This window comes from Manis pentadactyla, chromosome 4 (assembly GCF_030020395.1).
Source record: "Manis pentadactyla isolate mManPen7 chromosome 4, mManPen7.hap1, whole genome shotgun sequence".
NCBI classification, from domain to species: Eukaryota; Metazoa; Chordata; class Mammalia; order Pholidota; family Manidae; genus Manis; species Manis pentadactyla.
In genome coordinates this window covers 24,776,490-24,803,426 of record NC_080022.1, presented here as the reverse complement: position 1 = coordinate 24,803,426, position 26,937 = coordinate 24,776,490, and the positions used below count along the sequence as shown (strand labels likewise).

General features: G+C 47.9%; 1 protein-coding gene across 7 annotated transcripts in view; it reads right to left on the bottom strand.

Moving 5' to 3' along the window:
• Positions 1-16,261, bottom strand: part of AZIN2 (antizyme inhibitor 2) — a 52,740-nt gene extending 36,479 nt beyond the window's left edge. For 2 of the 7 annotated variants that reach the window (XM_036885192.2, XM_036885193.2), the window contains exons 1-8: positions 15,926-16,122; positions 15,124-15,280; positions 13,484-13,657; positions 7,209-7,381; positions 6,079-6,213; positions 5,185-5,350; positions 3,824-3,986; positions 2,574-2,686 (exon numbers count right to left, since the gene is read on the bottom strand). In XM_036885192.2, coding sequence (XP_036741087.2) covers positions 2,574-2,686; positions 3,824-3,986; positions 5,185-5,350; positions 6,079-6,213; positions 7,209-7,381; positions 13,484-13,657; positions 15,124-15,228 — 1,029 coding nt within the window. In that variant the 5' untranslated portion in view covers positions 15,229-15,280; positions 15,926-16,122. Of the gene's footprint in view, positions 1-2,573; positions 2,687-3,823; positions 3,987-5,184; positions 5,351-6,078; positions 6,214-7,208; positions 7,382-13,483; positions 13,658-15,123; positions 15,301-15,925; positions 16,123-16,144 lie in introns of those variants that run through there. The other 5 variants (XM_057499970.1, XM_057499968.1, XM_057499969.1 and 2 more) reach the window with 5 other exon arrangements.
• Positions 16,262-26,937: the final 10,676 nt, after the last annotated feature.

The following is a 26,937-nucleotide window of genomic DNA, read 5'->3' as shown; positions in this document are numbered from 1 at the left end:
CAGTAGCAAAAACCTAGAAACAACCCAAATGCCTTGAGAGGGGAATAGACAAACTGCAACATACTCCCTGGCAGAGGGTTATACAGTAGTCGAATGAATGAACTGTAGAGGTATACAGCAGTACTGATGAATCAGACTATGATGTTAAGTTTTCAAGCCCCCCAAAAAATTACATAATGACAACAATCTTTTTGTAAAGTAAAATAAATTATAAGTATACTTTAGGATTAGATTTCGATGTGATAACACTGTATGAAAGAAGACATACAAATGGTCAACACGTGTATGAAAAAATGCCCAACATCATTAATCATAAGAGAAAGGAAATCAAAACCACAGTGAGATCACCTCACACCTATTGGACTATTATCAAACATATAAAAGACAATAAGTGTTGGCAAAGTTGTGGAGAAATTAGAACCTTTGTGCACTGTTGGTGAGAATACAATATGGTGCAGCCACAATGGAAAACAGTAAGGAAGTTCCTCAAAAAATTAAAAATAGAACTACCATATATGATCTAGCAGTCTCACTTCTGGGTATTTATCCAAAAGAACTGAAATCAGGATCTCTAAGACATATTAATGTCCCATGTGTTCATTGCAGCACTCCTCACAACTGCCAAGGTGTAGGAACAACCTATATGTCCATTGATGGATGAATGGATGATAAAAAAAAAACTGGTACATACATACAAAGGAATACTATTCAGCCTTATCAAAGAAGGAAATCCTGCCATATGCAACAACATGGATGAACACTGACTAGATAATGGGGGAGACCATGGAATTACTCACTTTTTGGTTTGATGATGGTTTTCTTAAATCCTTATCTTTTAGCAATATATACTAAAATATTTTTGAAAAGAATTCTAGTAACATTTGGTCTGTAGTTTTTGTACTTTTTTCATGACACTGCTGTAGCGTATGTACTAATCACACACACATTTCTATCCAGCAGGACTGTGCTTCCAAGGCACAGACAATTCCTGCTCACCTGCTATCCTTGGCAGGCCTCAGCACAATGCTTTGCTGAATATTTGTTGAACTTTAAAAAAAGAAAAGAAACAAACCAAAAAGGGCCAAGCATGCTCCAGTGATAAGAACTAAACCTTGAACCAAGGATTATGTTTAATACAACTTCTATACTTGAGGCCCAAAATCAAAGTCCCTGGGAGCAAAGAGCAGGCAGGGGTGCAAAGCTGCCACACTAACTAATGGGGCAGAAGCTGCAGGTATCCCAGGCTAGGCTGGGTCCCTCTGACACACTCTCAGCACAGTTGTGGCTAACTTCTGTGTAGTCATCTACACAATGTCTCCACCACCAGGTTGTGGGCCCCACCCTGGATCTGGTGACATGGCCAGACTCGGATGTCAAGTGGTTGACAGCCCAAAGGAAGAAACCGCAGGGAAGACCACAAGGATGGTCAGTAAGGATGGTGCCTAAGTCAGGAATACCACCAGGAGATTAATCAGAGACCCTGGAGCCGGGTGTGGCAGTGGGCTGGGACCCCAACCCTGCTCATCTGAGGAGCCGATGAAGGGAATGGGGAGTGGGCCAGCGATGGCTGGTCCTTTCTTGGTGCAGTGGGAAGTGGTATACCACAAGAATGCAGGCAATGCTCATGCATCCCAGGAGAAAACTGAATTCCTGAACACATCAGGGAGGCTTACTCGGACAAGCAGAGGAAATCACACTGAACAATGCGACTTGTGGAATGAAGACCCATCAAGTCATGGGTGTGGGTGTCTGGGGGAGGTAGGAGGGGCTCCCTCTGGCTGCAGTAGATATGGGGCAGGAAGAGCTACATAGAGGAGCTGATACCGGGTTGGGTTTAAATAAATAGGTGAGATGGAAAGGGAGAGAACAAACCAAAACAGATTGAAAGCTCATGATTGTCTAGGTGCTGGTTAGGCACTTGAGTATCCTTCCAGGAGAGGGGCCTCACAACAAAGGCCTGGAGGTGTGAAAATATGACAGTGTGCCTGATTTTCCTTACCCTCTTACAGATGCCCATTAAAGCATGGAGACCCTGGGCTGGATTCTGCAGGCTGGGAGGAATGTTTGTCTTCTCCTATTCCCTTGTTAATCTCAAAAAACCCACTGAAGATGAACTGTTTCTTTTGACTTGTAGGAATCCACCCCAGAGCAGTGATCAGAGACTGGATGTCCAGATATACTCACATTGCTCAAAAACAGGAAACCAAATGGCCAAACGCTAGAGTTAGATTGGTTAAAATACTATGCAGTCATCAAAAAGCATGTTGTCAAAGATTAGTTAATGGTATGGAAAGAGCTATACCCCATATTAAGTGGAAAAAAACCCAGCTTACAAAACAATACAATCCCAACTTTAAGGGGAAAAAAAAGTATACTACATTTTTTGAAAGACTGAAAAGAAATCTAATCTTCAAAGAGCCTATGTCTATGTGGTGGGTTTATGGATGATAATTTTCTTCATCTTTGTTGTCTATTTTCTACAATGAATATGTTTAGCCTTTTAAAAATTAGATTAGAACACAAACAATGTTAAAAGCACACAATTGAAAACAGGCACACATGGGCTAGCTCACCTTCTGCAGGATTGGGGTAGGGCAGGTGCTGTCAAACAGGACTGAGTTGAAGATTCCATACACGCCCTCATCAAGGTGGTACACGATGGTCTTGGGGACAGAACCATTTTCCTCTGCAGGGAATGGAGGGGTCAGGAGCAGCACAAGCAATGTAGGGGAGTAGGAGCAGGGAGCTGGCTCAGTGGTGGGCTCAGCCATGATAGGTTACTGAAGCCAAAGGGCTAACCCCTCCTCAACCATGGGTGAGATCCTGCCTCCTCCCATGACATGAGGTTCACTGCCATGTTATACACACCCTTGCAGCTGAGCAACACAGGACACACTCATTGCCTCTATCTGAGCCCTCTGATACCCCAGCAAGGGTAGAGAAGCAGCCCACCCAAACTCAACACCTAATAAGGCTAATTAGGCCACTTGCTCAGAGGCCCAAGATGTGGCAGTGTATGGACTGGACTAGTTAGGACAATCCCCAGATTTATAAAGAAGGCCAGAGGAATGCCATCCCCCACTAACACACAAGACATTCTACATGGAGCCAACTGTCCCTCCATATGGATTCTCACTGGGGAAGAGCACACAGACCTCAGGCTCTACTGCCTGGGGATCCTGGAGTAGAGGGCAGAGCCCCAAGATCAGAGTCCCTGACATGTCTCACTCAAGGGGCTGCTGGGAGGACTGGTCTATCTGGAAGGGCAGGGAAGAGCACTGATATTGGCAGTGTGGGCAGAGGAACTTGAGTCAGCCCCGCCTGATCTCGAATCCCGGCACTGCCCGTTAGATGTGTGACCTTGGGCTAGTGACTCAACCTTTCCATACCTACATTCTGTTATCTGTAAAGTGGACTTGCAAATATAAGTTTCATTAATTATTTTCACTATGTCATGAGCAGTAGTGTAAGAGCCTGTGCTTTGGAGATGAGACAAACACAAGATCAAATGCAGGTTTTACCTCTTAACTAGCCACTAGCAATTCACTTGTATTCTCTCTTTCTCAATTTTCTCATCTGTACAATGGGGTTAATAAAGTTACCTATTCTCCCTAAGGTTATTTTGATCTCAATCTTCATAAAACGTGAACATGCATAGGAAAAAAATAAGTGTTTTGGCAGTGAAGAAACCCGATAGTAAGTTTCCCTAAAGCAAGGACCCATTCTCTGGATTCCCCCATACCCTAAAATCAGACCCTGCTCAGCCAGCCACTGTCCCTAGCTTTAGGAAAAAATAGGGCCCTGCTGCCCACCTGTTACCTACCCTCCCTGCCAGGCTGGTCCAGAAGAACCTCCTTCTTGGCAATGATGCTGACTGCCAAGGTCAAGGCTGAGGTCACATAGTAGCGCCCCAGCTTAGCAAGGATGTCCACACCACAGCCCTCTGGGAAGTAGAGGTCCAATGCTGAGTTGACCACAGAAGCAATCTGGTGGTAGGGAGGTGGGAAGACAATTACATGTTTGAAATGTGCAGTTCATGCTGAAGACTTGCTACAGTTGCAAGTCTATTTATTGAAAACCTTAATTTCAGAAAGGAAGACTTGGCAGCTGCTAAGGCCCCAGCTGGTAATTGCAGACAGCTGGCCAACAAGGTAAGTAGGAGCGAGCTGGGTCAAACCCTCGTGCTTGTGTAAATCACCCTCCTCAATGTCCCCACAATGGAAAGAACACTCTCAACATAACACTTGGTACTCAGATTCCAGAAGCCCAGATGTGGATCTTTCATAAACAACCAATCTGTTAAATGGCACATTTTTTACAGAAAATTCAGAAAACAGAGAAGGAAAAAGATCAAAATCACTCTTAATTCTGTCATCCAGATTAGAGCCATCATCATTAGCTTTTAGGAGTAGTTCCTTTAATTCTTTTTTATACACTTTTTATTATAAACATTATACAGTTGTGTAAGTTTTTATAACCTGTTCTACTCAATAGACTAAATGACCTCTCCAAGTGGGTGCGTTCATCATAAGAACATACCATAATTTAACCAATCCCCGAGTGTTAGATGGACCAGGGAAGTCCTCTGGACTTGTGTTACAAGTAATGCTACAATGCTCATTTTTGAGGCTAATTCTCTGCATCTGAGGTCATTATTTTCTTAGGGTCAGTTCTTTGATGTGGATGTTCCAGGATGAGGTTCTTACCAAGGAGAAGGCGACCCCTGGTGGTTTGAGTGGGGATTTTGATGACACATTTTTCTTGATCTTCCCTCATCACAGAAGGAGACAGATGGACTGGGAGTGAACAAAAGTTGGCTTTTCCCTTCCCTGCTCTCCCTATTTGATGTCCCATTAGCCCATCTGAGGGTGAATAGTGCATACCCAGACTTTCAGAAACCTTTATGACTTACTGCAAATATGACCTGGTTCAGCCTTGAATGTGTGCATAGGCTAGAGTCAGGCAGAGCTGAGTGTGCAGCCCACTGCCATAGACTCAGGAACTGATGTAACTTCCATGAGCCTCAGTTTTCTCAGCTGTAACCAGGGCTAATAACCAGATAATCCAGATGAAGCTCTATGCCCAGCATGCAGCACACAGGACCCACTCACAGGGGCCTTCCTAAGATCATTACAACCCACCCTGCCCCCACCCCCAACGAGCAACACTTCTCACCCCAGTTACCTCTTCGAATCTCACTTTGGCCCCTTCCAGTCCAGGAAAGCCGCCACCAAGGTCCAGGATGTGCATCCTGTGGCCCAGCTCAGCACCCATTTCAAACACAAGCCGGGCATCTGCGATGGACTGAGTGTAGACCTGAAGGTCAGGACAGCCGCTGCCAACATGAAAACTGGGAAAGGAGGAAGAGCTCCAGCTCACATGCGGGACCCCAGTGCCGCCCCCGGCCCCAAGCATGAGCTACCTTGGAAAGTACACTGGACACTGTGCCCATTTTACAAATATAATGCCTGAGGGCCTGAAAGGTTACATGGGTTGCTAAGGGCCATGTGGAGAGGGAGGAGAGGACAGCAGACTAGATCCAAGGTCCTTGGCACTTGGTGCCCCTCCCATCCCTCCATGCTGGCCCTGGAGGAGGACGCCTTCTGAGACGAGGGCCAGGGCCCCAGAGTTAACCAGATCTGGACGTACCTCTCAGTCAGCAGTGTGGCCTACCTGTGCTTTCATTTCCCCATCTAAAAGGCTGTGGGATAATGTACGTGAAGCTCCCAGCACAGTGCCCAGCATATCCTAAGCATAACTGAGAGCTATAGGGTTAGGTCATTATTATTACTTCTTCCATATCCTAGCCCTGCAGCAAAAGAGGGAGAGCAAAAGTTTGGTAAGAGCCGGGTCCCTCCTGGAACCTCCTGAGACAAGGCCTTCTGGGGTCTGTGGGGTTGGAGTAGCGAGACACTCCAAACCTTCCTTCTAAAAAGAGGGAACTCTCAAATGGCAGAACTCCAGGTGGAGGGACAGGTGCTCCTTGGAGGCCGAGGGAGGTCTCCTACAGAATTCATTGCTGGGAAAGAGGCGGTGGGCCTGGCGTGGGTGGGGATGGTAGGGCCTCCAGGCACTCACCTCACACCCACCACCTCCACGCAGCTCTTCTTGGCATTTTCAAGCAGGTGTCTGCAGGATTTCAGTGATGCTCCAAACCTGAGGCTCAGGCGGCTCAGGGAGTGGGAGTCATTGGCGGCAATGCACAAAACCATCCTGCGGAAACACACAGCACGCTTTGCCAGGGAGACTCTGCCTCCCCTACCCCAACCCCGTATTCTCTGAGTCAAGGGGTGCGAACCTGCATGGCTCAGAGCCACCCAACCCCATAGTCCCCCTGATCTCTTCCTCACCCTGCACAGCCAGTCGGCCTCCAGATACTGTTCTGTCCATTCCCTACACGTCCCTGGGCCCAGCCCTACCTGCCCTGTTCTCAACGTCACCAGTTCTCCCCCAAGGCAGCTCCACTTCCTCCAAGTCAGGCGCTACACCAGCCAGACTTTTCCACCTTTTCTTGTATGAAGGGAACCATTTCTCAAACACAGTCCAATACCATGTGAAAAAGTGCAAGCTGCTTTGGGTGAACCAAAGTGGCCAGCAGCTGGCCCGTCCCACTGAGAGGCCCCTCCCTGGCATCCCCAGGCTGTCACGTGGCCATGTGAGAGCCACGACCTGACCAAAACACCTAGCGTGGACCCCTCCTGAAGCCCATTTGCATCGGGTCCCTGCCCTGTGAACAGTATCATCCTCCGTCTCCCTCACCCCTGCACATGGGGTGTTCCCGTCACACCAAATTTCTCTTTAGGCAGCACATGCCCCCTGTGCCTTTCCCAACCTCCATGCATTTGCCAATGCGGTTCTCTCTGATACACTGTTCATGCCCTCCCAAAATTCTGTTCAATTCTCAGGGCCCACCCCGAGTGCCACCTCCTTGGTGAAGCTTTCCTGAACCCTGCCCCCCACCCACCCACACACACACACACACACACACTCTCTCTGTCTCTCAGCCCGGCAACTTTGACCATGGGCTTTGCTCTGCCTGCTGTAATCCATTATTTCTGCCTTTTTGCTGGTCAGGCCCTGGCATCCTGGGTCCAGTCCAGGAGTGCCTGCCTCACCTTCTTGTGGCTGTAGCCCAGTCCAGGTCCTCTGCTCTAACTCTATACCTCCCACCCACCCCAGCCTGCCCACACAAGTGGTTCTCAGCTTACTTGGCACTCGGGTGGCTCTTTGCCACCTTTGTCAGCTCCACCTCATTGTCAAAGCTCAGCAGCTGGACCCCATGCTTGGCAGCATACTTGATCTGTGCAATTTGCTTACAGGGGTTCGCGTAGATGATCTTACTGGCAGGGACACCAATACGCTGGACCAACTCCATCTCTGCCTGTGGGGTCCCAAAGGTGGTCGTGAGGAGGCACCAAGGCCTGCTGGGCCCACAAAGGCCAGGGAAGCACAAATGACGGGCTGTCATAGCTATGCATGGGGAGGTCCATGAGAAGTGGGCCTTGATTTTAGGCAACAGATATACAAAAATCAGAACCCACATCAGTTCACCATTCTTTGGCAGGCAGGGCTGCTGCATACAGATGTGCAGGTGGTACACTGCACAATCGGGGGGGTCCCATTCAGAAATAATACATGGTAGATTTGTATATTGATTACAACTTCCTGGCAGTAAACCATTTCATTCTAACAAAATCAGTGTATTTCTTATAACAATAAAGTGTCTTAAGGAAGGGGTATATTTTCTAATTCACACAAAGATAATGTATGGTCTCATGGCGGCAGCCTTGCCAACAAGCATCTGACACATTTTCCTGGCAGATTTAACTGTTTAGAGAATAGTACTTGATGTACTTGAAAGTTCACTAAACCCAGAGTCTTTTTAACATAGGTGATCCAATATCCAGAGGCCTGCTGTGTGCATGGCACTGTAGTGACTCCAGCAAGCCCCCTCCCCAAAAGGCCTCCTCTTCCTCATGTTTAGAATGCTGTTCCACCTGATCACTGCACTAATGATACAGACGATGATGATGATAAGGGTGAGAGCCACCATGGCCATTAAGCACCCACCACAGCAGGCACCAAATGAAATGCTTTACAGCAGGTGTTGGCAAACCTTCTCTACAAAGGGCCAGAGAGTAAATAGTTTAGGCCTGGTGGGCCATATATTTCAGTCACAACTACTCAACTGCCTTTGTAGCGCCAGAGCAGCCACAGACATTATGTAAGTGAATGAGCATGACTGTGATCCAATAAAACCTTACAAAATAAGGCAGTGACCTGGATTTGGCCCACCATCCATCCAAATCTAGTGACCTGGATTTGCCAACCCTTGCTTTCAATTATCTAACTTACTCTTTACAACAGCCCCATCAGATGGGTAGTGGCTCCGCTCTTCAGAGAAGGAAACCTGTGCTCAGAGAGGCCAGGTAGCATGTAGGAGGCAGCACTAGCTCTCATGCTCAAGTCTGACTCTCCGTGATTAAGGGAAGAAAGTCAAGAGGGAGCCAGTTTTGAAACACTGTAGGAGACACAGGACCATTTTAGCCATCCTGAATTTATAATAAGACTAATTTTAATTTAGTAGCTTTTCAGCATGAGGTACTTATGTGCACTATCTCAGGCAATGCCTCCAACAATCCTCAGAAATACTACCTGCCACTTTTTACAGAGGACAAAACTGAGTTCAGAGAAGTCCACCTGCCTGTAGTGACACAGCCAATAAATAGCCAAATGGGACACAAATGTCCAACTCCAGAGCCAGAACAACTGCCATCACAGCTGGCTTCTAAAGATCTGAGTGTGAGTGGACATGAAAATGTGTTTTTGCTCGCTATGTCACCTCATGCAACGAGGAGAAGAAGCAATGATAGCACTTTGGGGAGCTGCGGTTTAGCTTTGATTATAAATATTTATATAATAACTATTGTTATTCATTAAGGATCACCATATGCCAGTTATTGCATTAAGTATTTTTACATACATTCTCATTTAATCCTCCTCATAGTCTCAGGATATAAAAAACAGAGGCCCAGAGAGGTTAAGTGACTTGTCTAAAGTCACACAGCTTCTAAGCTGCACAGCTGGAATTCTAATCCAGACTGTCAGGCTTTAACACACCAGCTCTCAACCACAGTACTATAATGGAGAATTGAAAATTGATTCTTAGTTGACAAGTATTTCTTGACCACCTATTGAGATGCCAGGCTCCTTAACCATCGCTAATGCAAATAAATGGGAAGTAAAGCAGACAGGGTCTCTGAACCTATGGAGCTTTCAGGCTGGTGGGGCAGATAGACGGAAACAAATGAACACTGAATAATGATAGAATTACAAATGGATAAGAGCCGAGAAGAAAAAAATACAGGATATTAGAGAATGTGGGATGGGGACACCTGGGTGGGAAGGATGAAGGACAGCCTTTCTGAGGCTCAAGGATTTAATCTGAGCCCCAAAGAGGCCTCAGCCAGGCCCAGAGGGAAGGCAAGAATGGTTCTCATCGAGGAAGCAGACTGTGCAGAGTTTTTGAGGCAAGATTGTGCTTTGCTTGATCAAGAAACAGAGAATGCTGGCGTGGCCAGGCAGGTTGAGCACAGTAGGGGAAGAGGTTGGAGGAAGTGGGCAGAGCCAGTGGGGAAACCGAGAAGGCTGATGTGGACTTATTTATATTTTCACCTAAGGGATGGGAAATGGTCTGAAGGGTTTCAAAAAGGGAAATGACATGGTCAGATTTGTATTTTAAAAGCAAATTTAAAGGCATTTCACTCTGGCTACCATGTGAAATTGGTCTGAGGAAGGACCCGAGAGAATTCTGGGAGACTGGTCACAGTCACCCTGGGGGAGCCGAGAGGCTGCGCTAGAAAGTGGGGGAGATGTGTTTTGGAGCAGCGCTGGCAAGCTCACTGATGGATTGCACGTGGGGATGAGGGATGTCAGGGAGATTCCGCGTCCAGCAGGCCAAGGGGCCCTTCTCAAAGGGAAAACCATAAGTGCGTTTGAACACGTGGAGTTCCAGGCATCCTGTGGTATCAAGTCAGCAGCTGGGTATATAGGTCTGGACTGGAAATAAAAATGGGGCAGGTGATGGCATATTGACGGTATTTAAGGCCATGGGAGGAGATGAAGTTCCCTAAGAAGAGGGAGAGTTCACAAGAGAAGGACGCCTGAGACAGAATCCAGAGGAACTCTGACCATAGCAAACAGGAAAAGCCAGCGCATGTTTGCTGGACCCATGGACAGGGAAGAAGAGGTAGGACAATACATGCATTACAATGCCGTTCCCTTCAAAGCAAACCTGGTCTTGGAACTTGTGTCTGTGTGGAAGGAGGTGTCTCAACTGCCAGAGGCCCCCCGTGAGGGAGAGGCAGGCACAGAGCAGCATGTGCTTTCATCTGATATACTTCTGAACCTTTCAAAACTAGGAGTGTATGTTATTATTGACTATTCTAAAAAAGAATATATCAAAAATGGGGAGTTGCTTTTCAATGGGCATAGAACTTCAGTTCTGCAAGACTAGTTAAGTTCTAGAGAGCTGCTGGACAACATTGTAACTTGATTAACAGTAATGGATTGTGCAATTAAAAATCTGTTAAGAGTGTAGCTCTCATGTTAAGTGTTGTTAGCACACACACACACACACACACACACACACACACACACACACACACACACAAAGCCGCTGTGTGGAATGTTGAGAAGCCAGATACTAAGAGGACCAAGGACTGTCCCCAACAAGGTCTCAATGCATCAACATGGATAGATCTCCAAACCCTGCTGAACTGAAAGCTGTTGTCTGCAGTACCTACCACATGACTGTCTTTTTTATATTTTGTTACAAAAACTCTGAAGACATAAAGCTGTTGTCCTTTTTGTGTGTGTGAATGAATCAATGTATTATTTGAATAATTCAAGATGAACGTTGAAGGTAAAGTGCTCACTGGATCCTGGGGGTAAGAGGAGAGTTCTTGGAGCAGTGAGAATGGAGGTCAGGAAGCAATGGCTTAGGAGTGGGGGCCAAGGAGAAGGGACAGTGAGTGCAGACAGGCGATTATAGACAACTAGGTCTGGCCATGAAGAAAGAGCAAGAGATTGGTTTGGGGGGTGATGTGGTACCCAAGGAAGGCATTTTAAAATGGGAGGACACTGAAAGAAAGAGCATGAAAAGATGGTGGCAGGCAAGATGAATAAGGTCCTTGGGAAAGATGGGTGGGTGGGCCAGAGCCCCATGCAACGCATGCCTGTGCCCTTGACTCTGTCTGATGTGTCTGTATACCCAGCCCCAACTCACACCTAGCCCTAAATCAATGTCCACCAAGGAAGGCATGGGGCTGGTACGTATGGCCACCAGCTATAGCCAGCCAGGAAAGGGCAGCCTCCACCTTCCAAGAAAAGCTGTGTGCACAGAGCCACCTCTCAGCAAATGCACCCAAAGGCTTGATCCCACCTGCAGTCAGGGGCCCTTGGCCTCCCCCAGCCTTGGTGGTTAGCCAAGGGCAATCAGCAGCAGCCGAGTCCCGGCGCTGCCATCCCCTCCCAGAGGACCTTGGAAAAGACTGTTGCGATGGAGTCAGGGACCTCACTGCCATACTCAGGCGGCCACTCCTCAGTGTGTTGCTCAACCTGTGTCTCCTTTCCTTATACATAAATGCTGCTTCACAGGGCTGCTGTCAGAGTCACGGTAATAATAATTACCTCACAGAGTGTCTGCAAGAATAAAGTGAGATCATGTACAGAAAACGCCTGGCAACGTGCCTGGCAGGACAGAAGCACTCAGCAAACGGTGAATGCTTCCAATGTCCCCACAGACCTCAAGGTCTTTCTAAGCCATAACACCCCTCAACTCTGCCCCTCAAGGCTAGAGGTTGGCAGTGTCCCATCTCTGGGTTTCAGAAGCAGAGGACTCCAGTCAGTGGGGTTTCGTCCCTCTCTTCACCTCTACCAGGGGGCTGGAAAAGGATCTCCTTCTTTCTCACCCAGTATGCTGCAAGGGGAAGGCCTGGCTCCATGGCAATCTCTCTCCTGTGTGTCTCACAGGGCTTTATATGAGACCCACATGCAACCAGGTGTGCAAAGCAAGAGCTAATACAAAGGGGCTTTATGCATGTCAGGAGGGAGAGACTCATCTATCACCAAGGGCAGGGACATCTATCTCTGATCAAGGCTAACTTGCTTGCTCTGACCATCCCACATGGTACACACCTCTCCCACCTGGAATCCATCCAGTGCTGTCATGCTGTTCGGCCTAGTCCTTCTCCTCTCTCCTCCAAGATCCCTTTCAAGAATCCTCCTCACAACAGCCAGCCATATTGCTGACCAGGATTTAAGAGGGGTTCCCCTCAAAACAATCATTATTAACAATTAGAAAAGTTATAGTAATAACTATCACAAACCAATGCCCTCAGGCTTGCTCCCACCCCAGGGCCTTTGCACTTGCTGTTCTCACTGTCTTCAATGCTCTTACCCTAGTTACCCACCTGGCTTGACCCTTTACTTCCTTCAGGTCAGTATTCAAATTTCAGTGAGGTCTTCCCTGGCCAAACTACCTAAAAATACAATCCTCTCTGTCAACTCTACTTCCCTTTCCCACTTTAATTCTCTCCACAGCACTTAACATCTCAAATCCTATATATTTTCATTGTTTAACTTGCTTATTGTTTAGAAAGCCAGTTCCATGAAGGAAGGGCCTGGTTTTGTTTCATTTGTTTTCTTGACTTGCTAAGTCCCCGCCTAGAATGATACGTGGTCCCACAGTAGATGCTCAATAAACGTTTGCTGAATGAATAAATGTCTCCAAAGCTGTACTCTGAGGAAACTTAATAGCTTAAAGGCTTTTATCAAGTAAGAATAGAATGAAAATAGCAATTACCAGGTAAATTACCCTAAGCATTCAACACAAGGACAATAGAGTCTATCTTATTCAACCCCACTTAGCACAGTGACTAGCACCTTAAAGGAGTTCAGTGAATAGAGACTGATAGTAAATAAGCAAAGTAAATCTAAGGAGAGCAGGAGGGAATTAAGATAACAGCAGTAATCAAATTAGAAAGGGAATTAAGACAACATCATTAATTAAATTAGACAGTAACAAAACCCTAAAGGACTAGTTTAGAAAATGTACTGTCACACATTAAGATTATAAAAGAAAAAAAATAAAACCAACAATAAGAAGGTGTTTTTATTCTGTTTTGCTTTAATTAGAAGAATAGCTCTATGCCAAGAAGTTTGAAAATTTCCATTAAAAACATAACCCACCTACCAAGGGACACACAGGGTTCCAATTTGGAAGTTCAAGACTGGCAAATTTCATGCTTGTTTTTCCCTCCCTCATCCCACAGCCCTCCCCGCAAACGGGTGGCCCTTCCCAAAGCGCAGGGGCCAAGTGCAGGTCACTCCTACCTCCCCAGGGCCCACCCGCGGCAGCCCAGACCCGTGTGTGCCGAGTACGCAGTGAGGGACAGTGAGCCAGGAGGGGGCAGGGGCTCACCTTGTTGGCGCAGCTGAAGCCCAGCCCCAGCTCGGCCAGGACCTTCAGCACGCCCAGGCTGCTGTTGCATTTGACAGCGTAAAAGGGCCTGACGCGCGGCAGGCACTTCAGAAAGCAGAAGTGCTTCCTCACGATGGCCCCCAGGTCAGCCACGAAGAGGGCACCGACCTCACCCTGCACAACAAGAAGGGTGAATGTGAGACCCCACCCAGCCCCCTCCTTGTGTGTGCTGGCTGTGGTCCTCCTAAGAACCTGCCCCAAGCTCAGCTCTGACAGTGAAGCAGCCCTGCTCCAAAATTCTCTGGCGCTCCCAAGCCTCTAGGACAGAAGGCAAACTTTCCAGCTACAGACAGATCATTTTCCCACCTCCAAGCCTTTGTTCCCACCATGCTCTCCACACAAAATACCCTTCCCTGATTCATGTCTGGCAAATTCCTAAAGTACCTTCAAGTTTCAGCTCAAATGCCACCTTCCCCAAACCAATAAGGCAACTCAGCCTTTAGCGCTCCCACTGCATTTTGCACATTGCTGATACTCTGGAGAAGTATCAGAACTGTGTATACATCTGTCTTCTCCAGAAAAGTTAAACTCCTTGAAGGCCAAGGCTATTGCCTACATCCTAAAGCCCTGAGGCGGTCCCACTGCCATTGCAACCCATGCCTGTGGACAAATGGTCGTCACAGATACGCTGAGAGCCAATATGTATGAGGCTATGCGTGAGACCACATTATGTAAACCTTCCCTGGAACTCAACTTCCTTTTTATTCAATGTTTTACTAATGCTCACTTGGTGTCTGACATTATGCTAAGGGACAAGAGATAAACTGACAGGGCTCTAGCCCTGAAGAGGCTTGGTCACGGCAGAGAACAAACCCCTTAAGCAATTACCAGCCATTCAATAAATACTAGATGGGAGTTCCTACAAAATGTAGTGGGGGCCAAAGAGAAAGAAAATACAAAATCTGCATGGGGCAATTAAGATGACATTGATGAGTAATAAGGAATGGCTAGAAATAGGTAAGAGGGAGGCTGGGAGAAGGGGTTCCAGACAGAGAGGGAACAGCCTGGGCAAGGCATGATAAAATGATAAAAGAGCACACGGCATCATTGGGAAATAGAAGTAATTCAGCTCTGATGGAGCATAATGTGTTGTGGGAAAAACAGGAAATGGGGCTATAAAGGCTGAGCGGTTCTGCCTTGAGACTGTGCAGTGTGGTACTGCCAGGGAATTGTGATTTTGAGCAGGGCTGTGACAAAGTTGGAGGGGGCGGGGTGAGGCAGGGAGGAGGTTAAGGGGCCTTTAGAGAGATGAGGCCTGAACCATGAAGTAAGGTCCCAGAAGGGCACACTGGAGGGTGATTTAAGGAGGCTGAATGTACAGAGCTTGGCAAAGCCTAGATGTGGGGAGCAGAGTAAACTCCCAGGTTTCTGACTGAGAGGGCTGCTGGATGATGGTGGTGCTGTTCATTAAGTCAGGGAACACAAGCACCAAGAATCTGCGATAAAATGAGCCGTCTCTTGCAAACAGCAAGGACTGAATACCAAGTACGTGACAAGCTGAGGGTCCTTGGGGCCCTTTCCGAGCAGGCAGCTGGGCCTGCACAGGGAACAGGCACCCATCCCCACTCCCAGCCCCTCACCTTGGTGGCCTGTGAGGCCTCCTGAGTGAGCTCCTCCAGCAGGTCTCGGGTGCTGAAGCCCTCCTCCACCACCACAAAGTCGGATTCACTCAGGTAGCCAGCCATGCTGAGGAGGAGCCAAAGGGCTGGATGGAGCCGCTGGGGCCGCTGCCTCCGCCTTATGAAGTATGCAACACACTACGTGGGGAGAGTGAGGGGCCGCTGTTGGGTGGCCTCCGCTGCCCCCCTCACCAACTCAGGCCGGGGTGCCCAGTCCTGCCACCCCCACCCCCCGCACAAGCCTGGGGAGCTTAGATTAATTAGGAAGGGTGGGGATGATCAGGAACCCTAACTGCAACAAGGCACTCTATGCTCTCGGAGACTCAGTTTCCCCATCTGTAAAGTCGACGGATTATTCTGGAGATTCCTTCCAGTTCTGAAATTCAGGTTTTAGTAAAGAGGGAAAGAATGGGAGAGAAGGAACAGGAATGCTGAGAAACCCAGGTGGGTTAGTTCTCAGGGCGCCCCCAGTCCTGGCCACGCCCACGTAAAGAGGCTGCCAGTGGCCAGTCCAAGGAATCTCCACCCGAGAGCTGGAGCTCAAGTCCGCTCTCTGCGGCGTGACCTTGGGGACGCCCGTCCTCCTTCGGAGCCTCAGTTTCACCTTCTGTAAATGGGGGCTGGACTGGTCCTGACATGCTAGGATTCTAAGCATGCAAGCGGTGCCACAGGATGGGTGGGGGCCGCGGGGTCTCGGAAGAGAACTGAAGGCGTGAGCCCTCCCGAGTGTAGGGCCGAGGTCCCGCCCTCCACGCTCCCTTACCAAGCCCTTCAGGGGGCCAGAGCCAGGCCGCTGCTAGGGGGGGTCTCCGGTGACCTCGAAACTTGTGCAATACCCCGAGGAGTGGCAGTCGCGGGGCCGAGGCCCCTGCTGAGAGGAGGCAAGAAGGGCGGGGGGGGGAGATAGGTCAGCATTGGAACCGAGGGCACCCCCCCGAAGCTCTCTGAGCCACTCCCCCCACTCGCCTTAAAAAGCATTTACACGGCGTCGGCCCATAGGTCTCCCCAGCGAGTGAATCGGATCCTCCGCGTCTCGGCTCGCTCGCTCGCTCCCACCGGCTCGGGCCTCGCGGCCTGTGCCCCGCCCGCCCAGCGGCCACCAGCCCCCCACGCCCCGCCTGCCGCCAGCCGCCAATTTATATGAGCCCCGCCCAGTCCCCGCCCCCGGTTCCAGGGACCGCCTCCGCTCGGCCGCCCTCCGTAGCGCTGGCAACTGGGTGCCGCCATCCCATTGGTCCATTCTGACATAAAGCGTTCAGTTTCTGCCCGCCCGCGCCGCAAACCTGAGCCACGGTGCTCCCAGGTGAGCTCCCTTCGCGGCCACTTCTTGCGGGGAAATCGGATCCGCTGGGCCGCCACCTCGGAATCCCGAGCGTCTACGCGGTGGGACGCTTAGATCCTGGATATTGGAGCTTAGAGAGTGGGTAGGAAGCCAGGAGGTTTCTACTTGCTCTGGGAATCTTCTGTGACCACCTCAACTCGGTGGGGCGTCTCTCCTCTCTGGTGAAACTGCTCACTCATCCCCTCAAAGCCCAGGTCAGTGTCATCACCTTGTATTACTTTTCTGATAGAATCTTTTTTATTAAATTACCTCTTCTAGCATCTTCTCTGATTTCCTTCAACTCAAAACCCAGCTAGAATGTCTTCAGAGAGACCTGTGGCTTCCCTGGCTCAAGGCAATCTCTCCCATCATCGGTGGGGCAAACTCCTCCTCCTCACCTCGCAGAGGAAACGCGTCTCCTCCACGAAGTGTTCTCTGACTTCCTCAATTCAATGCATTTCTTCCCTACCTGACAAACTCCTCATCATCCATCAAAGTCCAGTACAATGTCACCTCCCCTGTTAAACCCCCCATGATTTTCCTAGACTGGAGGAAAAATGGAACTCATAGCATTTATACGTGTGCGGATTCCTCACTCATTTGGCTCTTGTTACCCAATGTGAGCTTTCTGTTGTTGCTTTACACTTCTTGTTTGGTTATACTTCCCAGTTAGTTTGAGAGCTCCCAAGGGCAGAAACTGAGTGCTGACTCCTCAGAGTACCCAGTGCCCAGCGTAAACACGAGGGCTCAAGAAGATTCATATCTATGGCACTCAAAATATAATTCGAAAGTTCATCTGGAGTGATAATTTTACAAGAACAGTCAAGACATTCTTTAAAAAGAAGAACGAGGGCTTCTATCAGCTATAAAAATATAAAGCCAGAGTCTTTAAAACAGAATGGTGCCAGTGCAGAAAGAGACAGTAGTAGAACAGAACAGTCTAGAACAGTCTCGTGCATACTGGATAATTCCATACACAATGAAGGCAGAATTTCAAATCAGTGGGGCCAAAGGACTTTTGGTCTAACATACATCTTCATGTTCCTTGTCAGGCTGCAGGCTTCTTAAAAACCAAAGGCACTTCTTGTTCTGCCTCATTGTCTTCCCAGGACACCCTGCACAACCCAATCCAAATTACACAGCACTAAACAGCTCAGCACACAGCTATAGAACAGTAACCATGGAGTCCGGAAGAGCCATTTTCTGCTCTCCACCCAGCCTGGCCACATGACGGCTGAATATTCTTGGTTGGGTCATCCTGCTTAGACCAGGATCACTTCTGCCTGGCTTGATTTCCCCCTGTGAATGGGAAGGGTTCAGACTGAGTGATTTCTCTGGGCCCTTCTTCGTGGAACATTCTTGCTTTCTATGCATAGGACCAGCCTGTCTGGAGGCAGTCAGCTTTACAGGAGAGTCATTTGCAGATCCATGCTTTGAGAGATTTGCAGTCATTTGCACCATAATGTGGAATGGTGTCTGAGGTCCTCCGGAAAACAAACATATACTGACTGGGAGGGGGTAGACCAGAACAACCGTGGCAGGACCTCAAAGGAAGCCCTCAAGGAAAGATGACAGTAAGAGGGGAAAGGGGTACCCAAACAAACTTTGGGCCCAAATTTTTTTAATTACTCTTTGAGCTGCCTGTATTTGAGTGCCATGTCTAAGTCTGCCTCACTAGCTCTTTTCATTACCTGGTATATATGCTTACTGAATGAATCAATAAGTCAGAAGGAATGAACCAGAATCTAATCTATCTGCTCGTCATCTGCCAAGGGTTAGTAGGCAAAGAAGAAAAATCTAGACTGGATACAGATAAGCTGTGGATTTATTTTTTTCTCTACTGAGTATGTGATGTCACTGCATCTCCATGACAACCCTATGTCATAGGGGCTATAACTATTCCCATTTTACAAATGAGGAATCTGAGACTCAGAGTTCAGTAACTTGCACAGTCACACTGCAAGTAAGGGTGGAGCCCAGATTTAGACCCATCTGTCCTGACTCTTAACCTACCAACCAGTGTCTGAGCATTCTGGCCCCAGCTCAACAAAAGTCACCCATCCATGGGCTGCTGGCATCCAGCCCAAAGCCTGGTGGCTCCTCTCCTGTCAGTCTCACATGCCACTCTTATCCATGGATGCTCTGGAGAGCCCTCAAGAATATGCTGCTAAAACAGGACAAAGAGCCTCCAATCTCTAGCCAGGATCAGACAATTTTAAACTATTCTTCCTAAACCAATCATAATCTTAGTTATGAATACTGCAGTAATAAAAATGCCTTGTGTGGGCACAGAGCTGGAGAGTTTGAAAAGTGCTTTCCTTGTTCATCATTTCATTCAGGCTTCCCAATACTTCATGGAATGGACATCAGTTAAATTTAGGTTTGGCTAAAGAAAACAGAAAAGTCAAAAATAACAGAGCTATGAACAGAAGTTTATTCTACTATGCATGTAGCATAACACTGGAGGTGGGCAGTCCAAGTCTGGTGTGGCAGCTCCACAAAGTCATCAGGAACCAGGGTGCCACCTCTCTTTCAACTCTTCAGCTCCGGGCTTCTATAGCCTCATGGTCCAAAATAGTTGCTGGAGCTCCAGTCACATTCTCAGGGCTAATATTTAACCAGTATATATGAGTGTTACCAAATTGTTCATGGTCATTGTCCTTTCTGGTCAGCGTTCATCTCAATACTGACAGTTAAGTGTTTTGGGCACCAACCCTGCACATTCCAGGGAGCAGGAAGTCTCCTTTTAAGCAGCCATCCCCAAATTCCATAAGTGTTAATTTCCTAAGACTGCTGTAACAAAATACCAAATACTAGGTGGCTTAAAACAACAAATATTTATTGTCTCACAGGTCTGGAGGCTAGAAGTCTAAAATCAAAGTGTCATCAGTGCCATGTTCTCTCTGATGTTTCTAGGGGAGAATCCTTCCTTGCTCCCTGTAGCTTCTGATGCTCCCTGGAAATCCTCGGTGTTTCTTGGTTTCTAGATGCATCACTCCAGTCACAGGGCTGCCTTCTCCCTTATGTCTAAACGTCATCTTCCTTGTGCATGTGTCCCCTTCGGTGTCCAAAATTGTATTACGGCCACCTGAATGACCTCATTGTAACTTGATTACCTGTGTAAAGACCCTGTTTCCAAATAAGGTCACATTCTATAGTACTGGGGGCTAGAACTTTAACATATCTTTTTGGGGGACACAATTCAACCCGTAACACCATCCAAAATGTACTTTCATATCATTGGCCAAAATACAGATACACAGTGCTAACTATCTGCAAGGGAGACAAGAGGTGTAGTTGGGTACATTGTTGTTTCCTCCCACCCCCAATAAAGACAGGATGATACTAAAGAAGGAAGGGAAACTGGATATTGTATGGAGACTGGCAGTCTCTGTCACAAGTAGGAAAGGTTATTTCCCCTTCCACAAATCAGTATACCAGTGCAGAACGATTAGGTTATTTACTCCATAGGGAGAGGTAGACAGAGAAGTAAGAAACATTTATTGAGCACCTACTGTATGACAGCAGCCATGCTGAATGTTTATAAACACATGATGGCACTTACTCTTTAGACAACCCTAAGAGATAGGAATTATTAGCCCCATTTTAGAGATGAGAAAATATGGGTTAAATCCTTTGTCTAAGGGTACACAGCTAGAGGTGGCAGAGCTGGAACTTACCTCTGATTTGACTGAGTTTATGAGAAAGGCCCCAGAAATGGGGCAGGAAGCCAGAACAGAGATTGCTGAGACCAGGCCAAGAGCAAATATCTGGGGACCTGAGAGGCTGGAACTCAGAGTCAGATACAAGACAAACTGGCAGAAAGGGCACCAAACAGAAGTTAGTGCTACAAACTCCCTGAAGGCTTCAGTGAGATGGCCAAGAACCAGAAGCTGAAAGCAGCCTTAGGCATTGTAAGGTCAGGGCTGTCTTCAAATTAGGGATGGAAACCTCTAACAGTAACCATCATTTACTGAGCATCTCCTAGGCTCCAGGCACTGTATTATATGCTTAATAACAATAATACAACGCATTGCCAGAGTATTGACTATCATGCAACTGTGTTGTAAGATAGATATATATAGATATATATAGATATATATATAACTTTAACGTCACAACTACCCTAACAGGCTTGTGCTGTTAAGATTATAGTGGAGGAAAACAAGCTAGAAAGGCTAATTAACCTGCTCAAGTCACACAGCTAGTGAGTGGCTCCACCACACTACAAGCATTTCCTCCATCCTCACAAGTCTGTGGAGTAGGAGTTACTACTCTCATTTCATGATGGGGGAATCTGAGGCCCAGAGAGGCCAAGTGACCTCCCTGAGATCACACAGATGGTACATAGCAGATCCTGGACTCAAAATTAAGGCTATGCACTGGCGAGGCACTTAAATTGGTGCAGCCCAGGTCATGGTGGAGCAGTCCCTGGACCCCAACCCTTGGGACCCTGAATTCTAGTTATGAGTGAGGTGTCTGTGTCTCCTGACACAGAGGCAGGCAGCCCAGGGGCCTGGTCTGTGCCTCAGAACCGAGCCCAAGAATGGGCACCAAGGAAGCAAAGCTCAAATCTGTTGACTGAATGTGAAATTGTAGTTGCAACCCTTCCCTAGACAGACAGGATGCTAAGATGCTGAATTTGGTAGTTTGGTTTCTTTATGTTTATTTTCACTCTCTTTTATGAGAGCTAAATAAAAATGTGACAAATAGTAATAGTGTATGACAATTAAGGAATTCACACACCTTCTCTCAAGCCAGACCTGAGTCATTTCTGACAAATGTAATGAGAAAACAACAACCACCAAAAAAAATAATAATGCTCAGTTGAAAATTCTTACTTTCTCCAGCTGCTGTCTCCAGAGCCACCTGGGAATGGAAGTGAAAAAGCTGTTGATGTTTCTGCTTTCTCCAACGGTTCTCAGAAGGGTGTGCATCAGAATCACCTGGAGACTAATTAAAACAGAGTTCCAGACCCACCCCCAAGATTATGCAGTAAGGCTGGCATGGGCCTGAGAAAATGCATTTCTGACAAATTTCTAGGTGACGCCGATGCTGCTCGCCCAGGAACCATGCTCGGAGGATCCCTGGCCTAAATGAACTCGAGTCCCAGTTGGCAAAAAGGTCAAGGCTGTGTATCCTTGAAGAAGGTATCAAGATTTTACCATGTCCCCTCTCTGGCAGAGCGGTAGGGTGGTGCAAAAACCAACCTGGGCTGAATGGCAGTACTGTCTCTAGATAATAAGTGAACAACTTTGGGGGTATATAAGCTACAATCCATTTCCTGGAGCAACCCTCACCACCCTCACCAGCTGGAGGACCTTGGTAAAATTACTCACTTTATGTAAGCCTCGCTTCAGTCATCTATGAAATGGGCATACTAAGAGTGCCTACTTCCTAGAATTGGTATAAGGAGTTCACGAGCATTAAAAGCTCTTGCCTAGTGTTTGGCACATACATTAGCAAATGCCTTCTAGGTAATAGCTATTAGTATTGTTTCGCTGAGCCAGAGGGATAGAAATCCAGAAATGTGTCAGAGGGATAGTGCTGGTGCAGGAGGAGGGAAGCAGCCCCACAGGAGGTTTCAGGACCTAAGCTGAGGACCACCCAGCAGGGGTCAGAGGCTCAGGAAGAGGGTTAGCACAGTGTGAGGGGGTGAGTGGTGGAATTCCATTCCATTGCCCTGTGGGATTTCATGGGGCAGAGGGCCGGTGTGCTGAGCACTGAGTCATGCAGGCCTGACCCAAGCAGGGCCTCTTCCTAAATTGTTGCAGTAACCACGTTCTCCTAAAAAACTGCTCACTCACCCCAAGGAAGAATGGAGCCAGACAGCCACGTCCATACCTCAGGGCCCTCTGCAACCCTGCCCCAGCGCTGCCTGAACTCACTTCATCCATATGCCTCCTGTTAATCCAAGACACAGAGACTGTGGTCAGGTGAGGGGCCAGAGCCAGGCTCAGTGGAATCCACTCCAGAGGAAACCAGAGAATGTTTGCCTCTGTCTCTGAGGCATCCAGCCACCCCTCATGTCTGTGAGAGACCCTGGGTCCTTTGGATAAGCCCCTTCACAGAGGCCACATAGCCAGTCCAAAAAGATGGACACCAGACCTCCTGCTGTTGAAGGGCACAGCATCACTTCCTCTGCATTCTGTTGGTTAAAGTGGGTCCCAGAGCTCTCCCAGATTCAATGTGGGATGACACTACACAACAGCATTAGTAGTGGGAGGCATGGTTCACTGGGGGCCATCTCTGGAAACTAGCTGCCCCAGCATCCACTGAATCTCTACATGTCCACTGTCCCTCTGTCTCAGTCAGGGTCATCATCTTTAGCCTGGAGGTCTGCAATAATTTCCTAAATTATCCCCTTACACTAGTCTTACCTCCTGCCAATCCAGCCCCACACTGCCACCAGTGTCATTAAAATGCAAATATCTCAAAATGCAAATTGTCAATCCCTATTTACAACCCTGCAATGACTTCCCTTTGCTCTTGGGATAAAGTCCCAGATGCTTAACAAAGCGTGTGAGGCCCTCAGGCAGGGGACCCACCTCCAGTTCCAACTCTGCCTGGCTCCTCACTTTCCCTGCCGCCACCTTCCAGGCCTTCCCACAGCTCCTTGAACCTGCCGTGCTCTTTCCTTTCCAGGGGCCTTCACGTTTGCTGTCCCTTTGCCTGGAACATCTTCCCTGCCTCTTCACCAGACCAACCGCTGCTCACCCTTCAGGTCTCTGCTTAAATGTCCTTTCCTCAGACAGGCTGTCCCCGATGCTTTGAATCAGTCAACACATGTTTTTGTTCCAAGTAGGAGAAAAATCCCCTTCAAACTGGTTCAAGCAGTTTGAATAAAAAGGGAGTTTATTGCCTCATGTAACTAAGACATCGGAGAATAAAAGTTCACACACAGACTTTGCTTCATGTCTCAGCTCTGCTGCCTTGGGGCTGGCTTCGTCCTCAGACGGACTCCCACCCCACCACCAGCCCTGGCCCCCAGGACTGTGTTTCCCTGTCGTTTGAGGTGCGCATCTCTGACTGACCAGGCCTGGGTCTCAAGCCACCCCCACCCCTAATGGGATGACAGAATCAGTATGGAAGGCGAGTCTAGAAGGGTTGTTTCCCCAAAGGAGAAATGGAGCATTGTTACCTGAAGAAGGGGGACGCATTCCAGGCAGGTAAAATAAACACCAATGTATTCCTTTTATGCCTTTGCTGGCACCTGAATGTGTCCTTTACATACCCAGGTGCCCTCTTGCCTCAGGAGCTTTGCTTTTATTTTAAAATCACCTAAAATCCTTTTTCAAAAAATATTTTATTTTGAAGTTTCATACAGAAAAATTTTTCAAATAATACATACCCTTAACCCAAATTCCCTAAACGTTAACATTTTAACACTCTTTGCCTTTACATTATTTTTCTTTCTACACATGTGTATTTATATATGTGTGCATACACATACATATTGTATATCCACCTAGATAATCTATTTTTTTCTGAACTGTTTGAGAGTAAGTTGCAGGCATAATCCCCTTATCATTAATACATCAGTGTGTATTTTGCCTGGAATGTGTCTCCTCCAGAGACCCATGCGGCTCACTGGGATATGCGGCACAGCCTCGCCACCTTCAAGTCCTTGCTCAAAGGAAACCTTGTCAAGGAGGCCTGTCAGAGCCCACCACTCCATACACACGGCTTCCCTTCTCAGACTTCTTACCCCTCTTTACCTTTTCTTCTTTTACAGCACCTTTCACTTTCTAGTATACTTTAGAATTTATGTGTTAAGTCTGTGTATTTTAAGCTTCATGATGACCCAGCTCTTGTGTTCACTGAAATATCCCAAGCTCCCCAAAGAGTATTTAGCACATAGCAGATGGTCAGTATATGCTTACTGAATGAAGGAAGGAAGGAATGGGGCAACCCAAGGTCTTGGCCACTGAGCCACAGGGTGCTTTTCATCAGGCCCTGCCGAGGGCCGGACTGGTTTGGGAGCTTTTCTATGATGTCCTCTGCTGCTGCCCAGGCTCTCAATGGACCATATGTGACACTGGTTTATGTGACCTTTGTGCTTGTTGGGATGAACCAAGGTAACACTGTGAAATCTCAGTGTTATTGTTACCTTTGCCTTCCTTTTGTCTCTCCTTCCCCTGCCCCAAAGCCACCCTTTACCCTAATGTGCTTCTCCCACAAGGCAACCATTCCCCTCCTGTGTGGCAGAGGCAGGGCTGTGTGGTACAGGGGCAGGAGCCCTTGGAAAACTGCCCCCAGTTCTCTCCTTGGTGACTCCCATGACCTCTGAGACTCTTGGTGGCTCAGCTATCACCCGCCAGCCTCCTAATATCCTCGCCTAGGGAATCTGGGTTGAGATCGTGGCCTTTTCTCAGACGAAAGAATGTGCGGTTTGCTCTCACAGGGAAGAGATGATGAGAAAAGTACTTTCAGGTCTGGGATAGCTGCTTCCTGCCTCTCAGTTTGCAAACTAAACAAATCTGAATGTAAATCTAAAGCTGCCACACCCTAGTACTTCTATGACCCTAGCAATTTGCTTCAGTGTCTGAGTCTTAGTGTTTTCCACTGTAAAATAGGTATGGTAATATTTTCTTCAGAAGGTTTTTGGGAGGGATAAATTAAAAGATACATGCAAAGCACTTTGCATATCACCTGACACACAGAAAGTGTTCCAGAAATAGTAACCAGTATTAGCTTCTGGGCTCTGAGTGGATTCCTGTAGGCACACATGGGCAGGGGTGGGAGGGGGTGCACTCCTGGAGTCCTGTTTGCACACCAGTTGAGGGCCTGGGCACTGTGTGTGACTGCTGCCAGGCTGGCTCCCTGGGCCGAGGTTGTGGCTGTTTTGGAGACACCAGTTCCTGATGTCCAGGCAGAGCTCCAGCCCCTCATCTCTCCATCTCAGAGCTGAGCCCAGAAGTCTGAGTCACAGAAAGCACTCGAGGTTCCTGGGAAAGCTATCTGGCCCAGGAGCACTTATCAGATGTTTCCCCCTACATGGTTAGTTTATTGAAATATTGTATTCATCATTTACAGCTGCAAAACAAATAACTCCCAAAACTGAATGGCTTAAAACAAACCTTAATTATTTCACACAGTTTCTGAGGGTCAGAAATCAGGAAGTGGCTTAGCTCTGTGAGCTGGTTCGGGGTCTCTCATGAGATTGTGGTCAAGCAGTCAGCCAAGGCTGCATTCAGTGGAAGCCATTCCCTGGGACTGAAGCATCCACTTGCTGTAAGCCCACTCAGAGCTGCTGGCAGGAGGCTTCAGCTCCTTGTCATGTACATCCATAAAGTCGCTCAGTGCATGGCCTCTTCCAAAGCAGGTGATCTGAGAAAAAAGAGTGAGAGAGAAACCAAGGTGACACAGTGGTGTGTCTTACAGCCTTATCGGCACTGACACACCATCCCTTCTGCCATGTCCTACTGGCCACCCAGACCAACCTGATGCAACACAGAGGGCAGGGTTCAAATGAGGGCACTCACCCCAGGAGGCAGGGGTCATTGGGGGCAATTTTGAACACGCCCATCATAGGCATAATTTACATATGAAATTCATAGATCATTGGCATACAGTTTTATCAGTTTTAACAATTGAATATATTCACGTGACCCACACTCCTATCAAGGTTAAAACATTTTCAACACCTCAGAAGAGTCCTCATTCTCAGACCATCCATCACCTCAGGCCACTTCCCAGTCAAGCCTCCCTCACCCCAAACAACTACTCATCTGATTTCTATCCACATACAATCCACAGTTTTGTCTGGTCTAGAACTTCATGAAAAAGGACCCATTCTGTCTGTACTGGGTCTGGCTTCTTTTGCTCTGCATGATGCCTTTCAGACTCATACCCACTGTTGCATGTATCAATGGTTCCTCCCACTTTTTTGTTGAGTTAGATGCTCTCTCCTTTGCGTGATTCTCACACTTACTTAATGTAACATCCGGCAGTTTCCTCCTCATATTTGTCCTTTTCCTAGGCTGTGATCTGCCCGAGGACAGAAGCTATAGCTCATCTATTTCTGAGTTCAATGCCTGGCAGGCAGGAGGTGCTGGGAACTGTCACATCCTGGGACTTGGAAGTGCAGCATGATGGGAAGTAGGGGCCGGCAGGCAGAGGCAGCAGGGCAGGCCAGACACTGACAGGAGACTGCTCACTGGGGCCTGAAATCACTCCAAGATCCACCATCCACAGGCCCCAGGAGTGCAGAGGGCTCTCCAATCAGACATTCCAAGAGAGAGGTTTCAGTCCCAACAAACACAGGGGGGCAGTGAGTCCAGGGCTGTCATCCTCTGGATAATGGAGTCATAATTCCCAGCTAGCAGGGTGAGTACAGGACTGGCCAAGGCGAAGTGCTAGGTGCACTGGCTGACAGAGAAAAGGTAGTGTGACTTGGTGGCTTGAGGTACCAGCCGGGACCTTCCCTGTTTACTAAGAAAAGTGGAATTAGC